This window comes from Pimephales promelas, chromosome 5 (genome assembly GCF_988280905.1).
Source record: "Pimephales promelas chromosome 5, fPimPro1.hap1.1, whole genome shotgun sequence".
In the NCBI taxonomy this organism is placed as follows: domain Eukaryota; kingdom Metazoa; phylum Chordata; class Actinopteri; order Cypriniformes; family Leuciscidae; genus Pimephales; species Pimephales promelas.
The window spans coordinates 32,267,216-32,295,169 of NC_142773.1; the positions used below are offsets into that span (position 1 = coordinate 32,267,216).

At 38.4% G+C, this 27,954-nt stretch overlaps 1 protein-coding gene across 2 annotated transcripts in view; it reads left to right on the plus strand.

The window, feature by feature from the left end:
* The first annotated feature begins 446 nt into the window (after nucleotides 1–446).
* rreb1b (ras responsive element binding protein 1b) overlaps nucleotides 447–27,954 on the plus strand; it is a 38,419-nt gene continuing 10,911 nt past the window's right edge. The window contains exons 1-6 of one of the 2 annotated variants that reach the window (XM_039676568.2): nucleotides 447–783; nucleotides 13,719–13,807; nucleotides 18,876–19,007; nucleotides 19,301–19,515; nucleotides 22,711–22,800; nucleotides 22,984–23,147. In XM_039676568.2, coding sequence (XP_039532502.2) covers nucleotides 13,804–13,807; nucleotides 18,876–19,007; nucleotides 19,301–19,515; nucleotides 22,711–22,800; nucleotides 22,984–23,147 — 605 coding nt within the window. In that variant the 5' untranslated portion in view covers nucleotides 447–783; nucleotides 13,719–13,803. The remainder of the gene's footprint in view (nucleotides 784–13,718; nucleotides 13,808–18,875; nucleotides 19,008–19,300; nucleotides 19,516–22,710; nucleotides 22,801–22,983; nucleotides 23,148–27,954) is intronic. The other variant, XM_039676567.2, reaches the window with a different exon arrangement.

Here is a 27,954-nt window from a genome sequence, read left to right on the forward strand (position 1 = left end):
GTGATACTGGGGTCCCGTCGCTATCACGTTTACATTTTCGGTAATTTTATATCGTTTACACAACAGAAAATAGTAATTATTAGATTATATTATTTACACGATATAATATGCGTTATTAGGCAACAAATAGTACATTTATGCTGTCACAAAATGTTTGTATACTATAGCTACTTTAAAAGCCGTTGTTACACACTCTATCTATCTATCTATCTATCTATCTATCTATCTATCTATCTATCTATCTATCTATCTATCTATCTATCTATCTATCTATCTATCTATCTATCTATCTATCTATCTATCTATCTATCTATCTATCTATCTATCTATCTATCTATCTATCTATCTATCTATCTATCTATCTATCTATCGAATATAATCAGTTGGATGAGGCTGAAGGGGTAAAGTTTTCCACCCCTCCCGTAGAGATGCTCACAGCTGAACTCCAGTGGCAGCCTCAGTAACACACGTCCCCTTGGAGACTAGAGCAACACGTGATGCGTCTACTTATCACGTTCACTGAGCAGCGCTCAGGAACACACTTTGAGGAAAAAGTGACTTTTCTGACCCTCACTCGTCGGCAGTTTCGATGGCCATCATTCCTTTAGGGAGCTAACAGAGTGGGCGAAGAGAAGTATCCAGTTGGCGAACTTTGCACATCCTCAAATACGCCATTTTGATCGCTCTCCGGAACAAGTTTGCAGTTTTTTTTTCGAAGTCCATCATCTCTTTTCACCATCACCATGTCTCAGCGCAATCAGCCCAACCCCGACAAAGTCACGCGTAAGTATCGAGCACTTTTCTACATGTTGTTGTTGTTGTTTACGTTCTCCATCCTGCCGATTTGAAACTTTGGTGGATGGAGACTTTGTCGGAAGTTTTTAAACTTGGAAGGCCGAAGATGTTGATTTGAGATGATGTCCGAACTTTTTTTTTTTCCTCGCACAGGGTTTGTGCTTCCTCGTTTCATTCTCGCATCCAAAGGTTGAACGCCTGACTACAGGAATTCACTCGCGTCTAACCAGCGCACATGTATTCAACCAGCATACCTTAGTTTACTAAACTCACTGTCGTTAATATGCCTTTATCTCCCATTTGATAAAATGTTTCGCACCTATATTGTCACCAAAAGTGACTATAGTAAAGTGAACCGTAGCATCCACATCAGAACTTTGAACGAGGCGAACGCGTGGGGGGGTTGGACACGCTTCCCTTTTTATTGACCTTGTCGGGACATGTTGTATTTGCGTTTTATTTGCGCTTTCGACTTTTTTTCACCGTCGACGAGTCATTGTTGTTCACAAGACACTCATCGTTTCGTCTGCCACACTTTGCAAACTGAACGCTTGGGAATGTCAAAAGTTTTAAAGGAGGAAGTTCGATGTCGTCGTGACTATCTTTGGGTTGGGTTTACAGCATGAGATGAACGCCGAAACGTTACTACAAGAGAAGTCGGATTTTATTTATAAACTAAGCTGTCATAACGATGATATCATTTAAGCCATCTCAATTTGATGATTGGATGACCATAATTACTAGGAGGATGCATCGTTTTCGTGCGGGTGTTTCGATATTAGAGGCTGTGCCTGTGCCCTCCTCCTCCTCCTCCCATCATCCTCTGTTGGTTCTCGCGTCTCTTTGGAGAATCAGAATGTGCAAAGATCCAGATGAGCAGTTCACATTCCATTACCAAATTCAACACTGGGCTCCAGGAGGCCTGCAGTGGCAGCATCTTTCTCTCGCTCAGTCCTCTCTCAATCCACTGACTTTTATCTACAGCATGGTTGTTTTGTACAGTAACTTCCATCCTCTGCACTGTCAGAAAACATTTATTTACCTTTGCGGTAGGCTACAACAGCTTGTCACTGTGGCAGTACCCTTAAAGAGACAACTATCTAACCATAAATGTTGCATATTAGCACTCTAAGGTAGTATTTCTATACTGTGAACTCAGAAGGAAATAAATTACAAAGATGTTTTTATGATGACCTACCACATGTAAGCTATGGTATATTCATTTATCAGAGGGACCCGCAGGTACTCCAGGGGATCCGGAGAGACCATAGGCTATATAAAATATAGAAATGATTAAATTATATTTCTAGCAAATTATCTGATAATCAATAGTTTTATACTGAGTCTGTAAATGTGGTAAACCTCCGATTAAGAGGTTTTATGTTTGAAACGTATCATACGCAAATTAATTTAGCCCATACTCATCACATTTTAATTGTGAAAAACTTTGCTAATCAAAGATAAGTCAATCCTTTGTGCAATTGCGATGTGATCTTAAAAGATTAAGCCATTGTAAATGTGCACCGAACCAGGATGAGAATGTGTTGCTTCATCACCTTAAGCAAATATTTTACTACTTTGTTTCTCTATTACTTTGTATAAATTTTAAGATTTTTAATCATCAACGTCTACCATTTTCTTAATGCAGAGAGAGAGAGAGAGAGAGAGAGAGAGAGAGAGAGAGAGGTGAGGTTAAAACCCAAATCCTCTTTTTCTCATTTTCCTAATAGCCGCTGCTCTGACAATGCAGGCCGATGTAGGGTGGAGATGTGTTTGTTCAGACGCGTAAAGCAAGAAGACCATTGAAAATTCAAAGGCATGTTCTAGTAAACAGTCAACCAGTGGTCTGGGCTGTAATCTCCTCTGTCCTCAGCAGGGAGTCGACAGAGTTGAATGGAGGAAACCCATTGTGATCACCAGAGCTGCCATGCTGATAGTGATAGAAAGGGGCCATCAGCTTTTACTCCACTTTGTATTCAAACACTCTAAAGTATATAAAGAGTCTCAAAGGCCAACAAACTGACCTGTTGAGTGGATGGATTTGTTTTGTGTAGATTTTATTTTGGTCTATTGGAATATCGAAAATTATCGCCTTGGAAATTAAGATCATTAATCTTGATTAATCTGGATCAATATAAATTCATTCAAATCAACTCTCGGCTGTTCTCTAGTAAACTTCCTTTGACAAACAGGCCTAACTGTGATTGTTTATCCAATGTAAAGACAGAGGAACTGGTCTGTTGAAGTCCCAGACTGGATGGAGAAACTAGTTGGTCACCTCAACGTGCCTTTTGCCCCTAGTGATGGGTGTTCTGTTCACTCATCCATGGGTAGAGATGGGCGTCCTGTTTCGCTCTGCAGCTATTTTTAACTTGTCTATTTTAGATAAGATTATGTTCCCTCTCTCTCATAGGGAATGGGAAGCATGGTTTGGTCCTTGGGTCTGGGGTGAGAAACTGTACCTGTGGGGCTTAAGAAAGTTAGTTCATAAAAATCTTAATGAACAATGCACAGTGGGTCATTGGGACAGAAGAGACAAAATAGAGGCCTGGTTGGTCGCTGATGACCTTTGATTTGGCTCGTCTTGGCTTATCACAAAAGAGGGTTAAAAAAGGAAAAACATGCCATTAAAGCACATTCATTTCTAATTAATTATTATTATTATTATTTTTTTAAATATCTTTTTATTTTTGCATTGAAATTTAGAGAATATAAATGATTTAGATTTATTTTAACTTTAAAATAGTTGGATTTAATGCAACATCTACTTTCTTTCCATGGCTTTGATTTCCAAGTTTGATTTTTGAGTTTGGGAACCTCTGGACTAAATTATTTACTTTTTAAATGATAAAAGTGTAGTAAAGAAAAACTAAAAGTGAAACTGAGTCCTCATGAAAATGCTTCGGTGCAAGCGGGACGTGGATGACAGGAAATCGAGCAGCCTGTGTGGATAGAGGAAGTTAGAAAATTAAGATAGAAACAATAGGTACCGCATCCTTACCCTGCTAGCTTGAGAATTAAGTTATTTGATAGTCAATCAAACAGCTCATAATAGTCAAACTGTGATGTTTTACCACAACCATAAGTAGTTTAACTTGCTAACACTCCTTTTTGAGGGATTGTGAGCTTTGCTTTGACTTTTTTTTTTTTTTACGTTTGTCTGTGAGAGAGAAAGAAGACGAATCACACACGGCTTTGCAGGCCTCCTCCTTTGCCTCCCTCTGCTACTTCCCCCGCCCCTCTTCTCCCACCCTGCCTCTGTTGCTGACTAAACAGTTTCTTCAGCTGGCAGTTACCCACAGTCTGTGAATTTTAGATAGCTTCAAGAGAGGGAGCACCGCGAAGGGAGGCGGAGATGCTGAAGAAACGCTCTTGTTGCACATTAAGGAGTGAAGGAGGGAGACAGAAACGGGAAGATGGCAGGTCGAGTCACATTGTGGAACCAGTTTGTCTTGTACTAGCATTCTTTGTACTTCAGTTTCCCAGTTTCGTGTTCAAGCATTGAACAAACATTTGAAAGATATGAAAATATGCCTGTGGCTAATTCATCTAATGCATTTAGGAGTTGCTGAAAAGTTACATTTCTGCTTTGGAAACTTGACAGAAAAGTTGACTTGTGACCTGACATGAGCGTTAAGGTTTTTTTTTTTTTTTTTTTTTTTTTTACGAAAATCTACTAATCTAATGACGCAGTGAGTGGTGTCACGTCATGCATAATTTTATGAAATCTCATGACAAAGCTGTGACTTTCATTTCAGTTCCAGTTGATTGTAGTGATTCATGAGACGAGGGAGGGACTCGGTCTGTATGACTGTGAGTGCTGGAGTTATTTAACTGGAAAATCTAGGTGTGCACCGCAGGTTGAAAAACCTATGTCATCGTTGCGTTAACCTGCATGGACTTTGAATCATAGTCTCATCTCGCTAAGCGCAGGGAGAGCTTCACAGAGAAATGTCCCGGCTGAGGACAGATCCTCTTCTGTGTCTCTGAGAGCAATGTGCAATGGGAAACAGATGTGGCTGGGCTGTTAGTTCAGTGCCTTTCTTCAAAGAGCCACAATTAGTGTGTCCGTATACAGAACGACTTCATGAGACATATTTTGTCAGCTTCATATATTTGTCATTGTAAATTCCAAGTCTAGGTTTGCAGCACTGTTTGCATCGATTTGTCTTGAATTTTCCCAATTTTTGGCAAACATAGGAATCACAGGGTTAGTTCACCCAAAAAATCATGATGATTTAAGCCACAATGTGTTTTTCTCTCTAAACCAAAAAAGGTGACATTTTAAAGAATATCCTGCACACTCTTTGCCATGTAGTGAAACTTCAAAATGACACAAGAGAACTTTTAAGTTATCAAAAATAATCCAATTGACTATATGGCTCTACAGTCTGTGTCATGTTGAGTTCATACAATAGCAACTGTATTAGGAATAGTTCCAAATTAATCAATACTCACTGAAAATTGTGAACCACCCTAGCTGCGAAAAGTAGTCTTGCCTGATTCTTGGCTCATTTTTTAATGAATCCGTTGAACCAGTTCACAAGAACTAAATGATTCATTCACAAATCAGAATGATCCAATTCATTGATTCAATAATCCAGTTGCAGAGATTAACAGTTTATTGTATTAGAAGATTATAATTTAGTTGCCAAGGAACTTTTCCTCTGCGGTCGCCCTACAGGTTGGAAGCGGAATTGTCCTCATTAGATTTACAGAAACGCAACCCAATCTGACAATCTTACATAGCATGGGTGGATATATCAGATAAAGGACCGCAAAGCGGTGGCATAAGTGCATTTCACCATGTCACGACTTGATGAACCACTGAAACAACTTTGAAAACATTATTTTAAGGTAAAAATTCTTACTTAGTGTTGCTTTTAAAGTTTAGTTTGTTTCTCACACAAAACAATATAGCTTCAGAATACATTGAATACAGCGCATAAGTCATATGAACCAATTTGGGGCTATATGTTCATACTGGAGCTCATTATATTTAAAACAGAGGATAGGATCTTCAAAATGATACAAATATCATGGTTGGAGCAACATGACGGTGATTACAAAGCACACTCATTCACCAGCACATCAGTCTCATTAGTGAGTGCTTCATGGCACAATATCACAAGCTCTTGCCGTATCATCTGATGGTTAAGATTATACGGCAGTGGAGCTTTCATAATGTGTTAGTACCTTTTGAAAGTTGTGGATTCTTTAAAAACAGGTTATGAAGTCATGCTGAAAGATGCTAGAAGTTGACTGTTGTCAGTCGACAGGATTAAGGTGATTCATGAAGTTCTCTAGCAGCCTCTCCCAAAATGCCCTGAGGCAGTGTAGACAATGAAGAAAAATGGCGTCTTTTCAGGAGGAGTCGCTCCCGTCTCTTCCAGCTTTTAGAAAATAAGACACACAGTGTGTTTGAGGAGAACGTGCCTGTCCACCATCCTGGGCCTTACTAATGTCTGATAATCCTAGCGATGTTAAGAGTTCAGTGCTTAAAAACTAAATTAGAAACTGATTTGTGTTTCCGCACTCACATTTAGCAACTTGCAAATAGTATACAAAACTGTCTATATAGGTGTTCTCCTGCTAAACATAGGACGTTTATTTCATACAATTGATCCATTTCAAAAATTGTAGTTTTGCAAATGTTTAAAACTTTCAAAGAAATTCTATTTTAAGTTGCAATTTGAGAATTTATTCTCATTTGAACTAATCGCCATTTTCAAAAGCTTGTCGAGGAGGAGAGGAATCCTGACAGAACAGGACAGGGAAAACAAAACATGGAAATGAGGCAAAGGTCACTCTGATTCTTTTGTAGCCCGGTTCATCTCAGGGTTGCAGTAAATATTAACCTGCTTATCACTGAGTATGGGATGTGTTATTTTAGCATACTAGAATCAGACAAATAAACTTGAAGAGGCTAAATGAACACCAAAGAGTAGGTGTTTTAATCCCATTATCAGACTGTGAGTCTTAAAGACTTCATGATAACATGAGACGTGTGTTTTATTCCATGTCTGTTAGTTTTTAAGCCAGTTTAAGTCATTTAACTTCTAAAATTAACCTTTAGCACATACGCAAAATGTCTTTCTCATCTGGGAAAATTGACAAAAACTATTGATGACTCATTCTGCACTACACAAATGTTTATCCAATTGGATGCTCACTAGAATGAGAATGCCACTTTTATCACCTGCAACTGACTAGCAAACAGCAAATCCTGTTTATATTATTGGGATGCATCGAAAACATATTGTCAGTATTAAAGTGTGCAATATAATCCTAATTTTAACACGTATGATCAAATTAGAACATAGTAATATATCCTTTATGTCTAAACTGGACAGCTTGCTCAACAGTGCCCTCCATCAATCCAAGCTCAGTACTTCCAGGAAGGTGTTCTCTGATTTTTTTAATTGTTTGTGTTGGTTGATGGGCTTTACTGCCATATCCACTTATAGTTTGTAATATGCATAAATGTTTACCAAGTAAACAAAAAAAGCTCATTCTAGCCAATCAGAGAGATGTTCTCTGTACCCTCCCCCATCCCCAACTAATCACAGCATTGCGTCTTGACTATTTACTGTGTTTACATGTTTGCTGTGTAAATGCAGCTCACAAAACTGCATGCCGTGCCACTTAGTTAAAGCATCATTCTCCTTCGTTTTGGCTACTAACAATGTGAGTATACCACAATGCAGTCAACCAGCTATGTTTGAGATAATCATTAGATGGGACAGACTAAAAACCAAATAAAGTAAATAGACGCTTTACCTTTGGCCAACCATTTCCAGCTGTGCAGAGGTCTGTGTTATCTGCATTTACACAGCCAGCATGTAACTTACAATTAAGAAACAAACACTGAAAAGTGTCCTAAAGCACACATATTATTATGTAGTTTACTCTCGAAGATTAATTTAATAAATATATCATAAAAAGTTGTGTACTGCACTGCAAAAATTTGATTCCTAGTGTTTTTGTCTTGTTTTCCATTAAAAAATCTACATCACATTCAAATGTTAAAATATCTGAAGAACCATGAAGCCACTATTTTTGTTTTCATCAATTTAGTTTTTACCATGATCATGTTTCTGTCAGCCTTGAGTTTGAACTGCACTGCCCCAGATCAGGGTGCTCACCAAGGCAAAGTACAGAAGATTATGAGGGTGACCACGGTGAGAGAGGGATTAGTATACACACGCAAATGGACTCTGCCCGCAGAAAATGACTTTGTGAAGGTTTTCCTAACATTTAGGGGCTTCCAAACACTTCTTATCAGGTTCTCTACATGCAGTTTCCATTTGTTCAACATGATAACACTGTAAAAGTTAGCACTATTATGTCAATGATATTAGTTAAAGGGTTAGTTCACCCAAACATAGAAATTATGTCGTAAAACTAATCCATATGAATTGAGCAGTTTTGTCCAAATTTTGAAGAAATCGCTTTATATGACGAACAGATTGAATTTAGGCTTTTATTCATATATAAACATTGATCAGCGAACATAAACAGCAGCTCAACCGAACCTGCTTGACGTGCAAGAACAAACCTCATTTTGCTGCGTAAAGGCCCTTTCAGACTAGACGCAGAATGCTGGGTTCAGCGTAGCCCCTCAGATACAAAACCATCTGCACTACGCTGGCCAGAGCAAAGTAGGAGTTTTCAAAAATGTTAGCGGGAGTTCTATACGTCTAGTCATTTGATTGTTGTTCCACCTTTCGGTCAGCAGCCAAATATGTATCTGTCCTGGGCTAAGAAGCAAGCGACAGCACCTGATATTCCAACTTCAATTGAGATATGTCTCCATGACATAGCTTTTCTCCCGATAAACTACCGCAAACTTGTATTGTATAGCGCCGGAAATTCAGACACACATAGTACTAGCTGTTCATACATTTTGCTTTCCATTGGTTCTTGCTTAAGCTCAAACTTAATGCCTAACATACCAGAATGAACCTCATTGGTTCTTGCTAAAGCTCAAACATGCTGTGTAACACGAGAATGAACCTTATTGGTTTTCGCACATCAAGCAAACATGCTTGAGCCTCTGTTTACGACAACTGATGTATGTTCATATGTGAATAAAAGCCTAAATTCAATCTGTTCATCATATAAGTAATCGAGTTTTTTTTTTAGAAAATTTGGCGAGGATCTCTGAAAATTTAGGCTAGTTTTACGATATCTTCATGAACTTTTTAAAACATCAAAGTGGTTGATATGTAGTATGGAAGGACAGAAATAGCTTAGTAAAAAAAAAAAAGATCTTCATTTTTGTTCTAAAGATGAACGAAAGTTTTACGGGTTTTTCAGGTGTGTAATTAATGACAGATTTTTCATTTTTGGGTGAACTAACCCTTTAATCCTAATGGTTTACGTTCCAAACGTCTTCTACATGTTACACCCTCAGAGTAGCGGTCTGTTGTCTGGCACCAAAGCCGCTCTTACACAAAGTCTTACTTATTTCAGCAATGGCTGTCGTGTATGCGGGAGCACAGTGGATTATTTTCGCAAAAGGCAGTTTGCTTTTCTTCGTTCTAGCTTTTGACAAGCTCCATGTGGTTGACAGACAACCTCCGGCTGTTTCCAGCAGTTACTTGCTCAAATAAGCCTTGCAGTGTCACCTGACTGCTCCGACTGGATTGGTCGTATTAAACGGCAGGGCCCTCGAGAAGGGGTGGGGCTTCGGGGGTGGGACTCTGTGGAGGAGTCAGTGAATGGTGGTTTCTATGGTGACCACCGGTCAGTGATGTGGCCTTGTACTTTGATCAGGGTTGCCCTAAGGAGATGGACACAACGTTCACATTTGAGCAGAAGAACATTCTTGAGATGAAAAGCCCATGTGTAGTTTATAATTAAGCCCCATTGGTGACTCATTTTATGCAGAAGTAGTCTGCGTGCATGCGAGCTCATGCATGCATGCATGCTCATTCAGAGGCGCAAGAGTGGGTGTGCTGAATAGACAAAGTCTGTGTCTGATGATAAGGACTCAGATGAAGGTGGGTGGAGAAGGACAGAGAGCCGGTCGGGGTCGATATAACAGACACAGAAGCAGAGGGAGCTGGCATGCATGCTTTCAGGCGGGAGGCTGCGAGTTCTGCAGTGGAGACAGCGAGCGTAAACATGCGTAACACTGCCAAATACATTTTCTGACCTACTTCAGCTCACAGGGAAATACACTGTATTGTCTGGCTTGAGACAGTGGGTGTCTGTGAGGCCTCAAAGCTCAAATCCTTCACCGAACGATTCATCCCGCTGCTGAAGATGGCCCTCTTCTGCAGACGGGTTTGGAGAAAGACGGGGAGATGGAGAGAGATCAGGGTGGTGGTGGGGTCGTTTGTGAAATAATGACCAGAAGTGTACGCTTGGGTAAATCTGCACTGGGATTGAGTTTTAAATAGCCTGGAATGCACATTGCTGGAAATGGGTGGTAGTTCAGAGAGCTCAGCCTGCTATACTGCAGCGTGTCACATCACAGGACAGCAGCTGTATGTGACAGAGGAAGTTAGGGTCTCCTCACAGTGATGATGGCTACGCTCTGGTTGCACAGACTAAAAGAGATGTGGCCAAGAGGTGCATTTTTCTTCAATAATATAATCGTGACATTTGTGCTCTAAATTCATATCTGAGTTATATTTAAATATTGAATTAATCAATTTACTGCCAGTCTTCAATTAGCCAAAACCATAACCAAAAATATTTTATATAACTTAAAAATATGGGTAATTGACGTCAGTGTGCTGTTCAGTGTCGTTTTCTCACGTGATTAATTAAACCACTGGCAATACATTAGTACATCACTACACAATATATCCTTTGATACACAACATACAGTAGGTATTAGTTCAATTTTTAGTTCAATTAAACAAAAAGTTAATATACATATATATATTTGTATATATATATATTTGTTAGAATCTAATATTTAATATTGTTCATGCTCTTATCCCCTGTTTTTAACTTTTTGAGGTTCACTTTTGTTTAAAATTGTGAATGTCTAAAAAAATAGTCCTAATTTAATAACACTGTTAAACTATCTTTTGCAAATCTGAAATGAATATCCTTTTTTTTTTATTTTTTATTTTTTTAAATGACTGATTTTAGTTTTTAGTGTTAGTTTTTAGCCGTAACATGACAACACTTTTCACCATCACTCAGAATTGGCCAATGCATCCCTTTTATTGGAAGTTTGTAGGCCCTTTTTAGGATTGTGTAATAGCCAGTGGCACATGCATGCGATGAGCATCCCATCATCCAAACACAAATAAATCATATTTTTGGATCTTATTGACTTCTCACTGGAGTTCATCCTCCATGTGTGATGTCGTGATTTTTGCTGGAGCTCCTGGCTTGGTTGCCTGAAACAAAATGGTTGCTGTATGCAATAAAGCCAAAGGTCACGTCAGGGCCACCTGTTTGGAGTGACAGCTGAGTACTGCTTTGCCAAGGGCCTCCTCCTCTTCTTCCCTGTTAACCCCTTGTGTTCATTCCAATCAGAGTTTCAAGCATATTTATTGATTTGTCTCGGTCTTTAACTACTCCTTCACCTGCTGGAAAATCCAGCTGAAACCAGCCTAAAGCGATAGCTGTGTTTTGGAATATGATATTTGGTGTCTGTCTGGTCCAAGCTGTTCTGCCAGAACAGCCAGGTGCCCAACAGCTGGTTCTCCAATTGGTCAAACACCTAAACCATATTAGAGTTGCTAGACATTAGCTACAATGTTGTAAAACACAGATTTTGTATTTTTTTTTTTTATATATGAAGAAGAATTATGATACAGGTTTTTATAATGCTTGTAATATTTTAAAGTGTTGACTCATTTCATTTTGAACTTTCTATTATTATTTTTTTTTGTTGCCTGGATAAAATTGCAGAAAAGGAAATTGTGCAGAAAATGCAGCAGAAGTTTGTGATGAAATAAGATAGAGTTTGTTGAGAGAGAAAGAGAGAGAGAGAGGGAGAGCTGAGCAGCAGAACCAGTTAAACCAGAAACCTCTCCTCTTGTCATGAATCCTCCTCCTGGTTCTCGGAGCACTGTATCCCCCATCCCCACCGAGACCCTTCTATTCTGACACCTCCCCCACTCAACACAAACACACATACACACATGCTGAAACTGATACAGAAACAGTGTGGAGTGTAGAGGCAGCAGAACGCGATAGCCCCATGAGCCAACACCTGCCCACAATCCAACACTTGCCTGTGCCTGTCACACAGGGATGCAAGAGCTTTGACACACTCTTGCCTCAGACACACACTCTTTCTTTTTGCATTCCCCCCTGTTGTTTTGGCCTTTTGTAAGTGTGCAGGATTCGTATTTCCTGACCTGCTTACTTTTACTTTTTGTCAGTAGTTTTGGGAACCGAACACATTACCTTGAGTTGTTAAAACATTTTTGGAGTCATTATTTATGATGAAAATGTTCTTTATATTTAGTCAATGTTTTATTATGTAAAATTTATTAGCTTGTTGCTTTTGGTCTAAAATTGTATATACCGTTCAAAAGTCATTTGTCTGTATTATTTATTGATGTTTTTGAGTCTTTTATGCTCAAGGCTGCATTTATTTTTTCAGAAATACAGTAAAAACAGTATAATATTGTGATACTATTATAATTTCAAATTTGTTTTCTACTCTCCAGTCTTCAGTGTCACATGATCCTTCGGAAATCCTTCTAATTTGCTGATTTGATGCCCTAGGAGTTTTCTCATTATTATTAATGTTGAAAACAGTTTTTGTAGAAAGTTTAATACATTTTTGTAATTTTTTTACTAAAAATATATGATTTTTTTATAGAAGATGAACTTTTTAGCGATTGTTAGTTTCACAGTGGAAAATAACATTTTAGTTGACAATAATGTGTAAAAAGACAGAAAAAAAGATAACGAAAAAAGAAAAACTGTAACAGGTTTGGACAGGATCATTGTTAGTGCTTTGTTTTGTTTTTCAGCATCATATTTTCATGCTTTAATTAAAATAGTTGAATTATGGTCATTACACATCTTTGTTTCTCTGATTAATTTTGACAAAATCAAAACCTTAGAGGGGCACAAAACAGAACTTTATTACGAGGAGACAAAAAAACAAAATTGTGAATCGATTCGAACTGGGGAACTCAAACTTGTATTGCCCGCATAAGCTCCATCATGCCGTATCACATTAGCTTATTTGCTGTAAAAATGTCCACGCTTTGCACTTTAACCCACTTTATGTGTCCATGGTATCACATGAATGTCTGTCAGACAAACATATGTTTTTCCTGACTGGATAATTTGAAATAAGCCTGTTTTGCACATCCTGACAACCTTAAGCTTCATCCATCTGCCTTCCATCCATCTCCATAACGTCATTCGTCCCTCTATCCCTTCATCCTCATGCTCTTCTGTCTCCTTTTGTTCTTGGGTCTTTTAATACCAGCTCTTGTGATGTGCTTTTGTAAAAGCAGTAGTAATGTTCCACACAGATGCCTGTAGCACTGGCTCCTGCACTCACCAGAGAGGAAACTTGGCAGTGCATGTGACTTTGTGTTATGTGATGGCAGCCCGTTTCAGTTTACCAGCTGAACAAGGGGCCTGAGGCTGGATCTCTCCTGTTACCTTTACACCAGAGCACATCTGAAGTGACTGATGTCACTCTTTCTCATGTGGCCTATTCAGGTCGCTGTCTCTTCCCGGACCTCGCCTCATGGGAAAACGTGCTCTGAATCCACAAGCCCCTCATAGCCTGAAGGATTTCTCATTTTAATCCCGAAGGGAAACACCTCACATAATTTTCGTGCTTACTCAGCGGCTCGGCTCCCTTTAACTCTTGTGTGTGCTTTTTTAAACCGTAACACTCGCTTTGTGTATACGGCGGTGTAACACTTGCATTGTGTGTGTAGTAATTGTGTGTGGGTGTGTGTTTTGCTTTCTTTTAGTATGAGCAGAGGTCGCTGTCCCTCATCCTGTGCCCGTAACCCTGTGACTCCATGACCCTGTGACGTGTTTAGCCCAAATCTTAAAATGGGTAAATATTCAAAAGACACCTGACACTACTGACCGTCACCATTCTGTGAGTGTGTGTGTGGGGAGGGGGATTATTTTAAACATTGGGAACCAAACAACATTGAACCCTATTGACTTTCATTGTACTGACAAAAACATGGCAACGCTTTCCAAATTATCTTGTGTTTTGCAGAAGAAAAGAAGTCATATAGGATTAGATGACTGAATTTAAATTTTTACACAAATTTTACACAGGTTGTGTGTTGGTATGGAACATCTTTATTTAGATATCAAATAATATTTTGTATGTTGAGATCATATGCAATTTTTTCAAAATGAGAAGAGATGGAGGGTACCCAGCAAACAAATTTAGGTTCTGAGAACATTCTGGGAAGGTTAGTTTTTGGTTCCCAGAACGTTCATAGAAATTTCCCTTAAGGTTAAGGGAACGTTCCCGGAACATTCTCCTTACGTTATAAAAATGGAAGATGGAACCTAAAAATAACGTACATGGAACGTTCCTATAACGTTCTTGTTTGGTTCCCAAAAAAATAACCTTATGGGACCATTCGGGAATGTTAGGGGTAGGTAGTTGGGAGAAGGAATATAAGTGAGATGGAGGATGGCCTGTAAGATGGAGGATGATAACAGGGAAGAACAGGGGATCTCTGCTGTGTAGAGGAAGCAAAGGAGAATAATGGCTCAGCATTCCCCCAGAACTTCCCAGCCACTACACCAAACAGGAAATGCACAAGTTCCCTGCTTTCTCTCTGGTGGAACATGGTTGGTGGGGGGTGGGGGGGGGGACTTTTAGACTTTCCACTCCTCTGTGTACTTATGAACGAAAAGAAGAACAAAATGGCCAAGAACATTTTGAATGAAAACATAAATCTACTTCATGCTGTGGGTTCATTCCTTTGGATTTGAAAAAGTTTGAAAAAGCAAACAAACAAAAAGAATGCATCCAAGATGGTGGAGGTGAGAGAAATGTTGGTTATACACATAGTTATTTGTGTGTGAAATGTTTTCTTAATGTTTGGTAGAGTATTGTTTGTTAGCTTAGCAACATGCTAATGGCTAATTCTGTTGGAATCAATTAAGAGTTGAGTTTGCGGTACAGAGCACTAATGTAGATCTTTTCAGATCTGTCACGTATGTGGTTTCATGATGGTTAAGATGCTGCCTTAAAAGGTAGCTGTCTATATAGGCTGCTCACTAGGTTTTGGACCATAGCTCGTGTTTTCTTTACAGGTTCAGTGAATGGGCATATATATACCTCTTCTTCTGGTTTCTGTCATCCTACTGATTCACCTTGTAGTGAGTGTGTAAAGAGAGTGATGGTCAGGGGCAGATGGACTCATCATTATCCAGTGTTATCTGTTCTCAGTAGGAGGGAAGGTCTGTATAATCCCCACACTCCCATTAACTGAGACACTTTTATAGCCTGTAGATGTAAGAGGTCATGTGCTTGCCTGGACAGTGTGTGTCAGAGCATCAAGACTCCTTTTTTCTATTTGTCCTTTACATGTATAATGTTTCTTGAATTATTACTGGTGCACTCAATGTTATATTATTATTGTCCATACTTAGCTTTATGCTCTATTTTATATAGATTTCAACATAGTGGTTTTGAACAAACCACTACGAAGTATTATCAAGTGATTAGAATATCATAGAAACCTAGGAGTGGGTATGTTTGACTTGGGCCAGGACACAACTGCCCAGAACACCCTGGCAACCACAATGCGACTTGCTAATGTCACTCAGAATGCTTAAGCAATCACGTGGCAACACCCTGGCAACCGCTCACAACAACAAATGAAACGGGTGGAATAGATTTTCATTTACATAAATAGACCTTATGTAGCTCCGCCCCTTTTCAACGCTGCACTCATTGTGTTCTGTCTTCTGGTTTGTATTTCCACAGCAAGAATATCTTACGGATTTATGAATGAACTGCTCATTTTAAAATCTTCCCTCATGATAACTTTCGCTAACTCTACAGTAGTAAAAAACTTTTCCAGGTAATTCCTCTTCAACAGCGATAGAATTATTCAGAGCTACCGCAAAAACAGTTTGAAGTTTAAAGACAAAATATTAAAGATGGATGCTTGTTTCTCTGGTACATAAAGTCTCATTTCAATTTTTGGGTGACCAACCTTTAACTTTTGAACGTTTTTGAACTTTTTGTTTACCTCCTGCCAGTTGATTTTTCTCACTAGCCAAATATTTTGCTATTATATTAGTCCTATGAATGAACCATATGATGATGATGCGTTTAACTGATGCCCATCTGTCGTCATTAGCTCCAGTAGCTAATTAATTACTGTCTTTAATCCTAATCCTCTCAGTTATGGCGCTTTTCCTCTGCATGATGTGGTACGCCACAGGTTCGGTACAGCTCACTTGTGGTGCTTTTCCACTGCATGATACAGTAAGGTATGGCTAGCTTCGGCTCGCTTTAAATGGTACCACCTCTGTCGAGGTTCCAAACGTACCATACCGATACTAATTGTGACGTTAACACACTGCAGAATGCAGATCACTGATTGGTCAGACAGAATCGTCACTACCAGCATCATTGTATTTGCGAGACACAATCAAACCCGCTAGATTTAAATAGCCAGTAACAGTAATAGCCAGTTTTAAAACTACTTGCTTGACTTGCTTGAAGAAAAAAGAAAGAAAGAAAACTTCCAAAAAACATCCTTAACATTCAATAGTTTTAATCGCGGCAGCAGATTCAGGTTGGTAGTCCAAGGCATTGTTGTCTATCGGTACTTCTGGGGTTCTTCCCACCGGAGCCTCGCTTTCGATTTCAAAATGGCGGCTGCGTGAAATCAGTGTATGGTGAGTTCCCAGAATCCTGACGTAGGTCTGGCATGCCAGGCGAATCTCAGTTTGCAGCACTTATACGCTGCATCTGTGAGACTAATTTACCCTATTCTAAAAATGATCAATTTATCCCTCTTATTCACTCAATTTTTTTATTTTTTTGAAAGATATTAATGCATTTATTCAGCAAGGACGCTTCATATTTTTGAATGGCTAAAGGCTTTTATAGTAAAACCTTCGGCATGAGAGTGGACGATTTCAGTCAACATAAGCAACAGTAACCATTGGAGATGCAATTTGGGCATACTTAGCAAATGAGAGACAACACGCATAGAGATTTCACAGATTATCTGTCTGTACCCACATACAGCAAAACAATGGAAAAATGGGTTAGAACATGATATTCTAAGTGAGTTTGATTCAAACACTCATAGTTGTTCATTTTAATTATATTATACATAATGCACTACTGAATGTTTATACATCCCTGTGATTTTTTTTATTTCTAGCAGAATATATCTCATTCCAGAACGTATTTTTTTAAAGCTATGGTCTGTTACGTGTCCCACCAGTAACGTAAGGGCATGAGAGAAATTTAGGTGACATTTTTATGATAATAATGCAGTTAAGTATGAAGCACTGCTCACACAGAAGTCACTTTCAAACCAAGCAGGGTTTTTTTTTTTTTTTGTGAGCATGGCGAAATCGCTTGACCAACTTGAGCATGAGCGAAATTACTCAAAAATCCAGGTCGCACGGAGTCCAATTCGCAGAGCAACGGTAAATGTGGCCGTACCTTTATCAGTGACCTAATGCCCTCTAGTCAGTGTGAACATGCATTAAACCCTTCCATATGTGCATCTCTTTTCCTTAAAGTAAAATCCAGTATAGAGCCTAAAGTCAGGACAAATAGTCAGGACTCCTCTGTCCACACTTTTGGAACCAGTGGAAGTACATGAGCAGAGTTTGGGATGGTGAGAGCTGGGAGGGGGATTTCCTACCCTTCCCCCTCCAGCAGAGGAGATCACACCCTGCAACGGCACACATAAACTGCAGTAAGGCCGCATGGTTAGAGCAAGAGAGAGCACAGCAGACAACCGTCTACCCTCCACTGCTCACACAGCCACTTCCTGCTTTGACTCTAAACCCAACCCCCCTACTGTTCCTCTCTTTACAGCAGAAAGACTTCCAAGTTTCTTCCGTTTGAACATGCACCCAGACCCTCGACTTGCTTTTCCAGTCCTCTCTCTACGGTTTTCTCACATTTCACATTTCTCTCAGCGTTTTCCTCCATCCCTGCTTCCTCTCCTTCTCTCCCCTCCTGTGCTCTCACGTATGTGTCGTTCATCTTTCTCTCCCTCGTCTCCTCACCCTGCACCACCCCCTCACTGGGTTGGGCCTCTCTCGCTGTAGTATCACACTCCCACAGCTGCCTCAAACACTCCTCAGCCAGTGCTTTTCCTATCTTTCACTGGTAACACTTTACAATAAGGTTCGTTAGTTAACATTAGTTAACTACATTAGTTAATATGAACTAATAATGAATAGCACATATACAGCATTTGTTAATCTTTGTTAATGTTATTTTCAACATTTACTAATACTTGATTAAAATCTTGTTAACATTAGTTAATGCACCGTGAACTAACATGAACAAACAATGAACAAATGCAGTAACAAATGTATTGCTCATGGTTAGTGCATGTTCGTAAATACATTGACTAATGTTAACTAACGAACCTTATTGTAAAGTGTTACCCTTTCACTTTTAGACAACTCAATGCATAGCGCTCAGTTCAAAATGAGATGTGTGGCAAGAGTGTAGCTTCTTAAATCCAATATATAAACTACTGTTCAAAAGTTTGGGGTCAGAAAGATTAAGACATTTATTCAGCAAGGGCACGTTAAATTGATCAAAAGTGACAGTTACAAAAAGATGTACTTTATATAAATGTTCTTCTGAACTTTTTATTCATAAAAGAATCATTAAATATTAAGCAGCACAACTGTTTTCAACGTTGGTTATAATTAGAAACCTTCCGTTTTCCCATTTGAATACAGTATGAAAACAATTAATAAGAGTGTGTGCAAAGTAAAGTTGCTCCTGTAAAACACAGCTTCTGCAGAAGATATAATCTCTTAATGATTTCCATGTGGCTTCTTTTGCAGATGGGAAAAGTTATTCATTAATGGGCGTATCTGTTTATAATTTAGGTTATATTGAGTCTTGAGTAACAAAAATTCTCCATTCTTAGAAATGGAAAGTGCCTCCCCTGAAAAGACTGCCAGCAATGGTGTTGGTGCTGCTGATGTGAATGAACCATCTCATTTGTCAGAAGACGCTGTTAACAATCAGCCATCCACACATACACCAGAATCTGTTGAAGGTGAGATGGCTCAGTCATGTTTAAAAAGATGATAAATAAAGATTCTGTCATTATTAACTAACTTTCAGGCTTTTTCCAAACCCAAATGATTTTTTTTTTCCTGTGATACAGAAGTATATAAAAAGTAGACTTTTTAGACTAATTTCATCGAATCAGGAAAAAAATGATTGGAAAATGTAAAATTTTGGAACAACATGAGTGAGAGTAAATAATGACAGACTTGTCATGTCCCTAAAGAGACACATTGTAATGGTTAAAATACCATGGTCATTTAGTAATCATTTCATTTATAGAAGCAGACTGTGATGGAATGGACAGACCAGAGCATGAAGATGAAGATGAAGATGAAGCTGGAGACAGAACAGATGAGCTGTCCTCCATCAACTCCATGATGAGCACTGTGATGAATGTGGGCCAGATCAATGGAGTCGACTCTGAGCCCACCAAAACATCTCCCAGAAGTACCACCAAATCACCCTCGGTCAATCGTACTGGGAGAAGAAATCAGGTATGGCATTCGCTATATGTGAGCAGAAGCGGATGTTATTACTTACTTTGAAAGCTAGTCAGTCCACTTGGCATCCATAATGGTATCTTATCTACTTGAATAGGGACCAAGACCAAGGCTGTGTCCGAAATCACATACTTTCTGAGTAGGTACTTTTATTGAGTTAGTAATTACTTTGTAATGTGTGTTTAGCTTGAATGTGACTGTATTCCGGATGTACTACATTTGTCGCGTGTCACTATTATATGACCTACAGCGCCAGTTGCGTCGCTTCACTGCCACACGCAAATCGTCCCCCGTGGCCTCGTGGGATATTAACGTTTCCATCAGATTTGCCCATCAGAATCTCTCCAGAAGTAGTAGGTTGTCCAATTACTGTTAATTTGGACATACTACTTTGTTTACATCCTGCTTTTCGCCTACTATATAGTAGGGAAGTATGTGATTTCGGATGCAACCAAATCTCCAAGACTGTCAATATTGAGTTTCAATAACAAATTTCAAATCAGCAATAAAATTCAAATGTCGTTTCTTTAGCTGATTCTTTAGTGATTTTATATTTTTGGTTGGTTAAGTTGGTTCAGCTAATGTACATGCGCGTTCTAGAGTAGAAAAAACACATGACTGGCTCTTTTAATCACATGGTGACACTTTCATTTTTGTAGATGCCATATTTAGTGTTATGATTTTTCCTGACTGTCTCATACCATCTCTGGTAGTCAGTCAGAGTGGCTGTTACATGACTGTTAAATGAGCAGCAACAAATGGTCCTTGCGCTTTCTCAATCCCCCCTTTGTGATAGCCGATGCTTGTCTTATGCCTTCAATTAAAGTGTGGGATTCGACTGAAACACTTCTCTGTGGAGAAAACAGGTGTTTCTGTCTCCCGGCCCCCTCTGGTATCCCTTCCTACAACCCTAACTGCATTTCCATACGCTGAGAGTGACTCTGCACCTCTGCTCTACTGCCCACTGAATTAGTGATGCTCTTCCTTAGCCAGTACTGCTGTTGTCTGGAGAAACAGATGGAGAGACCACTTGTTACTCCATGTGACGCGAGCGCACAACCGCTCCTGCTGCTCTGACACATACTATCTTCATCAGGCAGGCTATATCCTGCATCTGTTTCACCTATTGTGTTTATCTCTCACTGGTGGACAAATAAACATCTCACTAGGGTTTTGGAGTCATGGGTTGTGACATGTGTTGAGGTGTTTTTCATTTGATTTTGGATCATTACTTATTAGTGTGTTTTCATTCAGTGTCTATGACTCTCATGTGAGGCATAATAGTTAGAAATGAATAGTTGAATATATGATGAAATATGTACAGAGCTTAGTACAGGGGACACCTTCGGTTCGATTGCACAGAAATCTAGTCATATTTATTAAATGTTAAATATAAGTAACATTTATATATTTAATATATTATAACATAAATTAAAGGGGTGGTTGATTATGATATCACTTTTCTAACTTTAGTTAGTGTGTAATGTCGCTGTTTGAGCATAAACAACATCTGCAAAGTTACAATGCTCAAAGTTCAGTGCAAAGAGAGAAAAAAAATTGATTTTAAAGAAATAGTTTTTTAAAGACTACAACAAACGGCTGGTAGGAACTACACGAGGTTTCCTCCCGTGTTAGTGACATCACTAACCCTAAAATTTACATAAACCCCACCCCTGGGAACAGGCAGTCCATGTTGAGAAGAGGAAGAGCTGTTGTAGTCACTCTGTGTGCATCTCACAACAGTTCCTATACAGGCGATTTATAGATTATTCTGACGGAATATGCTAATTGAAGATATTTAACTTCACATCAGCAACATAAATTCATCAACCATTCAGAGATGTCCTGTTGCATTCTACATGTTGTCACTTCTTCTTAGTCTCTCCATCTTTGTCTGACTCGGTTTAACATAAAAGGCAGAGCAGTTTCTGACATTTTTGCGTGCGTCTGTGTGAGGTAATCAGAGCTGCTAACACACACTCTTAAAGCTCCGCCAACTGTGTCGGGAGTTGTAGCTCATTTGCATTTAAAGGAATTTTTTGCTAACCCTCAAAAAGTGACAACTTTAACATGCTATATAAAAATATCTGGGGTATTTTGAGCTTAAACTTCACATACACTGTCTGGGGACATCAGAGATTTATTTTACATCTTGTGAAAAGGGCAGTATACCACCCCATTAATAAATGCACCAACTAACAATGAGCAATATATATTTTTGCAGCATTTATTAAACTTTGTTAATGTTAATTAATAATAATATTCATGTTCTTGTTAGTTAATGACATACAACTTTTAGAAAAATAAGTATAAATGTAGCACAAAAATGTTTGGAAATCTTATTGTGACTAATCAAGTCAAGTCATTTTCTTTTCTGTTTTAAATGTACATATGCATACATTTAGTGGAAATACTCAAACAGGGAATTACTTGAAAATGTTTGATTCGTGTATGTACGGAAATGGAATAGAAAATAGAATAAAAAATCACTTTCATAACAGGGTTATTATTATTGTTAAGGAAAAAAACTAAAATAAAATAAACATTAACTAAAATAAAAAACAAAACTTATTTTATTTTAGCTAGTTGCCAAGTTGAAGTTTCTCACTTTCGTTTAGTGAGTACTATAATGAATAAAACTGTGTAGACATTTTTTCAACTAATAAAAATGACAATAACTACTGTAGTTAAAACAGAAAATACAAAAAATAATAATAATAATCAGATTAAAAATATTTACAAAAAGTATAATAGTTATCAAGATCTATGTTTCCATCACCATGTTTTTATGTGCATTTTGAAGTATCGCATCAGAAATGAGTGGTGGAAACGCCAAATTTCTGAAAAAAAAAAAAAAATAGCAAAAAAAAAGTTGAGGTGGTTTTTGACGTGTGTGAAAAATAGTTGATGAAAAATAGTGCGAAAAATAGTTGACCCTAAAATAATGGGAGATAGAAACGCATATGCAGAATAAATTCTGATTTAGTGAACATTAAAGCCACATGACTAAATCGGGTCGCAATGGGACTAATGGGAACACAACTAATTCACATTTGTGTGTTTTTTTTTTGCAAACTTTGAAAAGATTTTCTTTGCGTTTGGATCCTGGAAGCCCAGCTTATGATACAAAAAAAACCCCACTTGGGTATGTTGTATCTAAAGCTTGTCTGGTCTGTGTGTCTACTACAGGAAGTCAAAGAAGAACGCTCAAACTTCATTTGCCCCCTGTGTAACAAAAACTGCATGACACAGCACCAGCTCACCATGCATATCAGACAGGTGCGTATTCTTAACACATCCCTACATGTACACCTGTTTACAGAACCACAGCAATCTGATTTAACACGTAATTTTGTTTTAAAATCATTAGATTAGAATTTCACTGAAACTGAAATTATACGAATTTCTTTATATGAGACTATATCTCAGTGTAATGACATCTGTGCCTCATTTATCCTCCAGCATAACACAGACAGTGGGGGAACTGACCACTCCTGCAGTATCTGTGGGAAGGCTTTGAGCTCGGCCAGTTCTCTGGACCGCCACATGCTGGTTCACAGTGGAGAGAGGCCATACAAGTGTTCGATATGTTACCAGACATTCACCACCAATGGAAACATGCACAGGTAAATGATCAGACAGTGTTTTTTGGAGGTTTTTAAAAATGTAAATATTTAACTTTTCCATAAGTTTAAAGGTTAAAGTAAGACTAAATCAAAAGATTAAAGTAATTTGCTGTAATACGTTACAGTAATATGCCTACAAAGGGAAATAAGCCAGGAATTTCCCAGGGTTTAAAAAGCCAAAATGTGAAGCTTGTATTTTTGTTAATGAACATAAATTAATTATTCTGTAAAATCTTGTTTATAATTTGAGCCTAACGTTGTCTAAATCATAATTTTTGAAGTGAAACACTTGTTTATACTCTATATAAATAGTGCTTTTCTGGCATTTTGATACAATGTGAAAGTTACTGGAGTTATGTCACAATGACAACAAAGTTGTCAAAGAGGCAAAAGATTGGATATAATTTTACACAAACACAAACTTTACAAGTCAGTACATCTTAGCAACTTCGTTCCACTAGTCTCAATGTTTATTGGGTGTTTATTGAGTGTTATTGATAATGTTTAGGCCTTGTGGCTATACTTCATAACAGTCTGTACAGTATGTTTTATGTATCTTAATGTATTTTAGTGTATGTATATGTGGCCTGGCATTAATTTCATTGTAAGTGGCATTACTCTAAATGTCAGGTGTGGTGGTGGTGAAAGGACCGAGGACAGAAGTGCAGGGTTGATGGGCTTTTAATGATAATAAAATAAAACAAAACAGACAACAAATCTACCCCGAGGGGGAAACCAAGACAGACTTGAACGACTTGACTTGACTGAAGCACACAGGACTGAAAACACAAGGAGAATAAATAGGGAGAGCAAACAAAGCAGGTAACAAGGAAGGACAGTTGGGGTAAATGAATCAATCAGGTAATGAGATGGGAGGGGCTAGACGATTGACTACTCTCCCATGTAGGGTTGTAACCATAGACTAAATAAAAATGGACGTACTGTCCGTGACATCACCCGTGGGTTTCTGAAGAGCTTTTTGACGCCCAAAGTGGGCGGAGCCGGCTGTTGCCATCTTGGCAGCGCGTCACCGAGCGTCAGTGATGCGCGGGTCAAAGTATAAACAACCCGCAACCGACCGACGTTTTCAACTACCCGCCCGCAACTCGGACCGCAAAAAAAAAGTAAAAAAAATATTCTACCCGACCCGCTTCCTGACCGCATTTTTTAAAAGTAGTAAATGCTCATCGGAGCGTTATTGGGCCATAGACGTGTAACAACACAGCATCATAAGAAAAGGCAGGCCTACACATAACAAAGGCAAAGCCAGCACTTTGGTCATCATCTTTCATTATTTCAGCAAATGTCTCCCACACTTTTACTCTTTCTATTTGTGTATTTGCGGAGCTTCCACTCCCCAGTCTTCACCTTTTCTCTTGCCGCCTCCATCTCTCTGCAGACTGTAGTGATCATAGACATGGGCGGTTCGTGAACGAATCATTCTTTTGAACCGGTTCTTTTTAGTGAACCGGTCGAACCAGTACACTAAATCGAACTGAATCGTTCGAAACAGTTCGCGTCTTGTGTCAGTGCTGATCCACAAGTTACTAAAGTTACTCACTTTCAGACATGCCTGACAGTCCCTCCGAATCGAAGTAAATCAATATCCTGAATTATATTTTACTCCAGTAACTCCAACAGTTCACTGAACCGAGACATGTTGGTGCCACTGTTGAGAGAAGTGATGAGATGAGCACGAGCAGCTGATACTGCGCATAGATACTGCGTACCGAACGCACAGAGACGACAGTTCTTGAATCACCAGTATAGAACCGACTCCGAGAACTGTTTAGACTGAGCTCGTGTGTTATCTTCGTGCCAGTTATTCAGCCAATAATGTGTAGGGCTGTATATTTCATCAAAAATTTTGTCTAGTACTATATTAATACAAATGTTTAATTGGCATCTTTTTTCAAACGACCCGACCGACCGCGACCCGAATATCATTAAAAACACCCGTAACTGCGGGTAACCGCGGGTGACCGCAGGCACCCGCTCATTTCGGATCAACCCGCGCATCACTGCCGCGCGTCACTCCAGGATAAACGAAAATGGCAAAGAGGCAAGATTAGCTGAGGTGACGTGGCGGCTAACAGACAGTAGAAAAACGGCTAGTAGTGACAACAGTGGCAATCCACCTGTCACTCAAGTGTCCATGCCCTTAATTATGCTTTAACTTTAAGGCTCAATATAATTTAAACAGATAGAACAGTTATAAAACAGTTCACCCCCCTCACAGTTGTCATGAAGGGCAAAATTAGCTATAAAGACGAAAGCCACTTTTTGCACCAGGCTATAAACACATTTTTTCTGCTGTAAAGTTGGGCATTTTAACATGGGGGGTATTTGGGATTGACTCGCTTTCCGTCTTTAGTCAGTTTAAGTCACTTCCGTGTTGGAAGACAGGAAGGTTGTCGCTTGGTTGTAACGGTCGGTACGTGAGTTTCACAGTATAACCATCTCAGAAAATATCACGGTTTAGTGTATTAATCGATTATTAAATATTGTCTAATCAACTAAATCCAATAATTGATAATGAATTAGATTAACAGCTTATTTTTAACATCAATAATTTATTAAAGTGTTTAAGAATAATATGAGTTCTATGAAATTTATTTTATTCAGAAAATTAATTTTCTTTTTATGATTTAATACAAATATATTATCCAAAACAGTAGAAATAAAATGTTTTAAAAACTTTTAAAACCATGGACAAAAAGATTCCTTAAATAATGTTTAACTAAATTGTATTATTATTATTATTATTGTTGTTGTAATTATTATTCATATTTTGAGATGTTTGTTGTTCTATTGTAGGCCTACAATAGTAATATATTTCTGTCATAATTTCTCCTAGTTAAACCAAACTTTTATCAGGGTTCTCAAGTTTGAGCAAAAGCTTGGAGTGAGATCACACGCGGTTAGGGGAGGAGCCATAATGAAGCCCCGCCCCACCCATCCCCGCCCCCAATTTTACCCATTGTTCATAATTAACCACACTGTAAAAAATATTTTCAAGATTTGTTATCACAACATATTTTCTTTTGTCAAATCAACTTTATAATAATTTATTTAGTTGAGATAACTTAATATTTTCAGTTTATGATGGTTAAATTAATCTCCTTCATTGTATTAACTCACTTTTTCCAGTTCAATCAACTTAAAATTTTAAGGCAACCCAGGTTACTTACTTTTTTAAGTTAAACCAACAATATTTTTTTACAGTGTAGTTATCACAACATTTTTTCTTTTGTCAAATCAACTTAAATAATTTATTTAGTTCAGATAACATATCATTTTGAGTTTCTGATGGTTAAATTAATCTCCTTCATTGTATTAACTCACTTTTTCCAGTTCAATGAACTTAAAATTTTAAGGCAACCAGGTTACTTACTTTTTTAAGTTAAACCATCAATATTTTTTACAATGCAGAACAAATTAAAATTATAACAATTAGTAAATCTGATACATGACAGAGCAATTCATCACATCAAATACTCTTTAATGCAGTATTACAAATATAGCTAACCAAAAATATAACAAATTGCTCCAAACAGTTTCAAACAAATCTTTAAAAATTGCATTTTGATTTTTGAATGCGTCTTCTATCTAGACGAATGATTTATTGTGTGGTGGGACATTGAGAACAAATGGACAGATTAGAGTGCACCACCTCTTCCACTGTCTCCTCCTCTAATCTGGCAACCTTTTTAGGGGGCTTACCCTTTGGTGCCCAAAATGACAAGATATCTTGCTTTTTTCCTGACATCTTTGAAAAATACAAATGCAACATTATGACAATGATTAAATATTACCCAGAGAGCAATCTGCTGTAATACATCCTTAATGTAACTAGAAAGACTATTAATATTACAGTATAATATAATTTAAAATAAAATCAGTAAATCTTCATTCCTTTCCATACCCACTAACATTTCTCTTAGTTTCAGATAACGTAAGATAGCCAAACTGAGCCTGGTTGCAAAGTAGTTGTAGAGTTTTTGACAGCATCAATAATAATGTACGATGGGCTACATATTAAATGTTCTAGCCCAAAAATGTTAGACGAGCTTCTTCCAACTTACCTTCTTCTCCATCACGACACATGTGTTCGCGCGATATTTTTGGTTACCTAGTAACGAACGTAAGGTGGCCGAGGATGTTCCGTCCATTTCCGTGTGTTCGCGCTACTGAATGACATGTCATGTATAGATCAGTGGTGCACGCAGCGCGCATATATGTTGCCTAGTAACGAACGCAATCTGGCGGAGATACGCGCTGGCGGCAGGAAACTTCACTTTGTTTGCCTGCGCCTCGTATACAACGTTAGAAAGCTTCCAGCCAGGACAACTTGGTTGGCATTGCCTTTTCAGCGTGAGAAATACACAGTGTGGCGTGTGAGCGTGTGAACCGGTCGAAATGAGTGTGTCTCACGGCCAATGCGTGAGACTTGAGAACCCTGCTTTTATTATGACGGGTTGTAGTGAATTTTGTAGTGAGTGTATTTGACAATGTTTTTTCTCAAATAAAATGAAGAAATTGCTCATTAGCCCTTCTCTCAGAGCAGCTTTGGAAATGTTCATGTATGCATATCCTCGTAGTGTTTGTGAGGTGCTGAAACCACCATGAGCATCATGCGTACTTGAGTATGTAGTAGACGAAATGGTGCAGCTCATTCACACAGAGACATGCAGAACAAGCTAAAGTAGCTGATTATATATTTATTTATATATAATACACTTGTTGCACACTGCAGTAATCTAAATCAATATTAGAATGGCATATTAATAAAAGCTGAATGACTGTG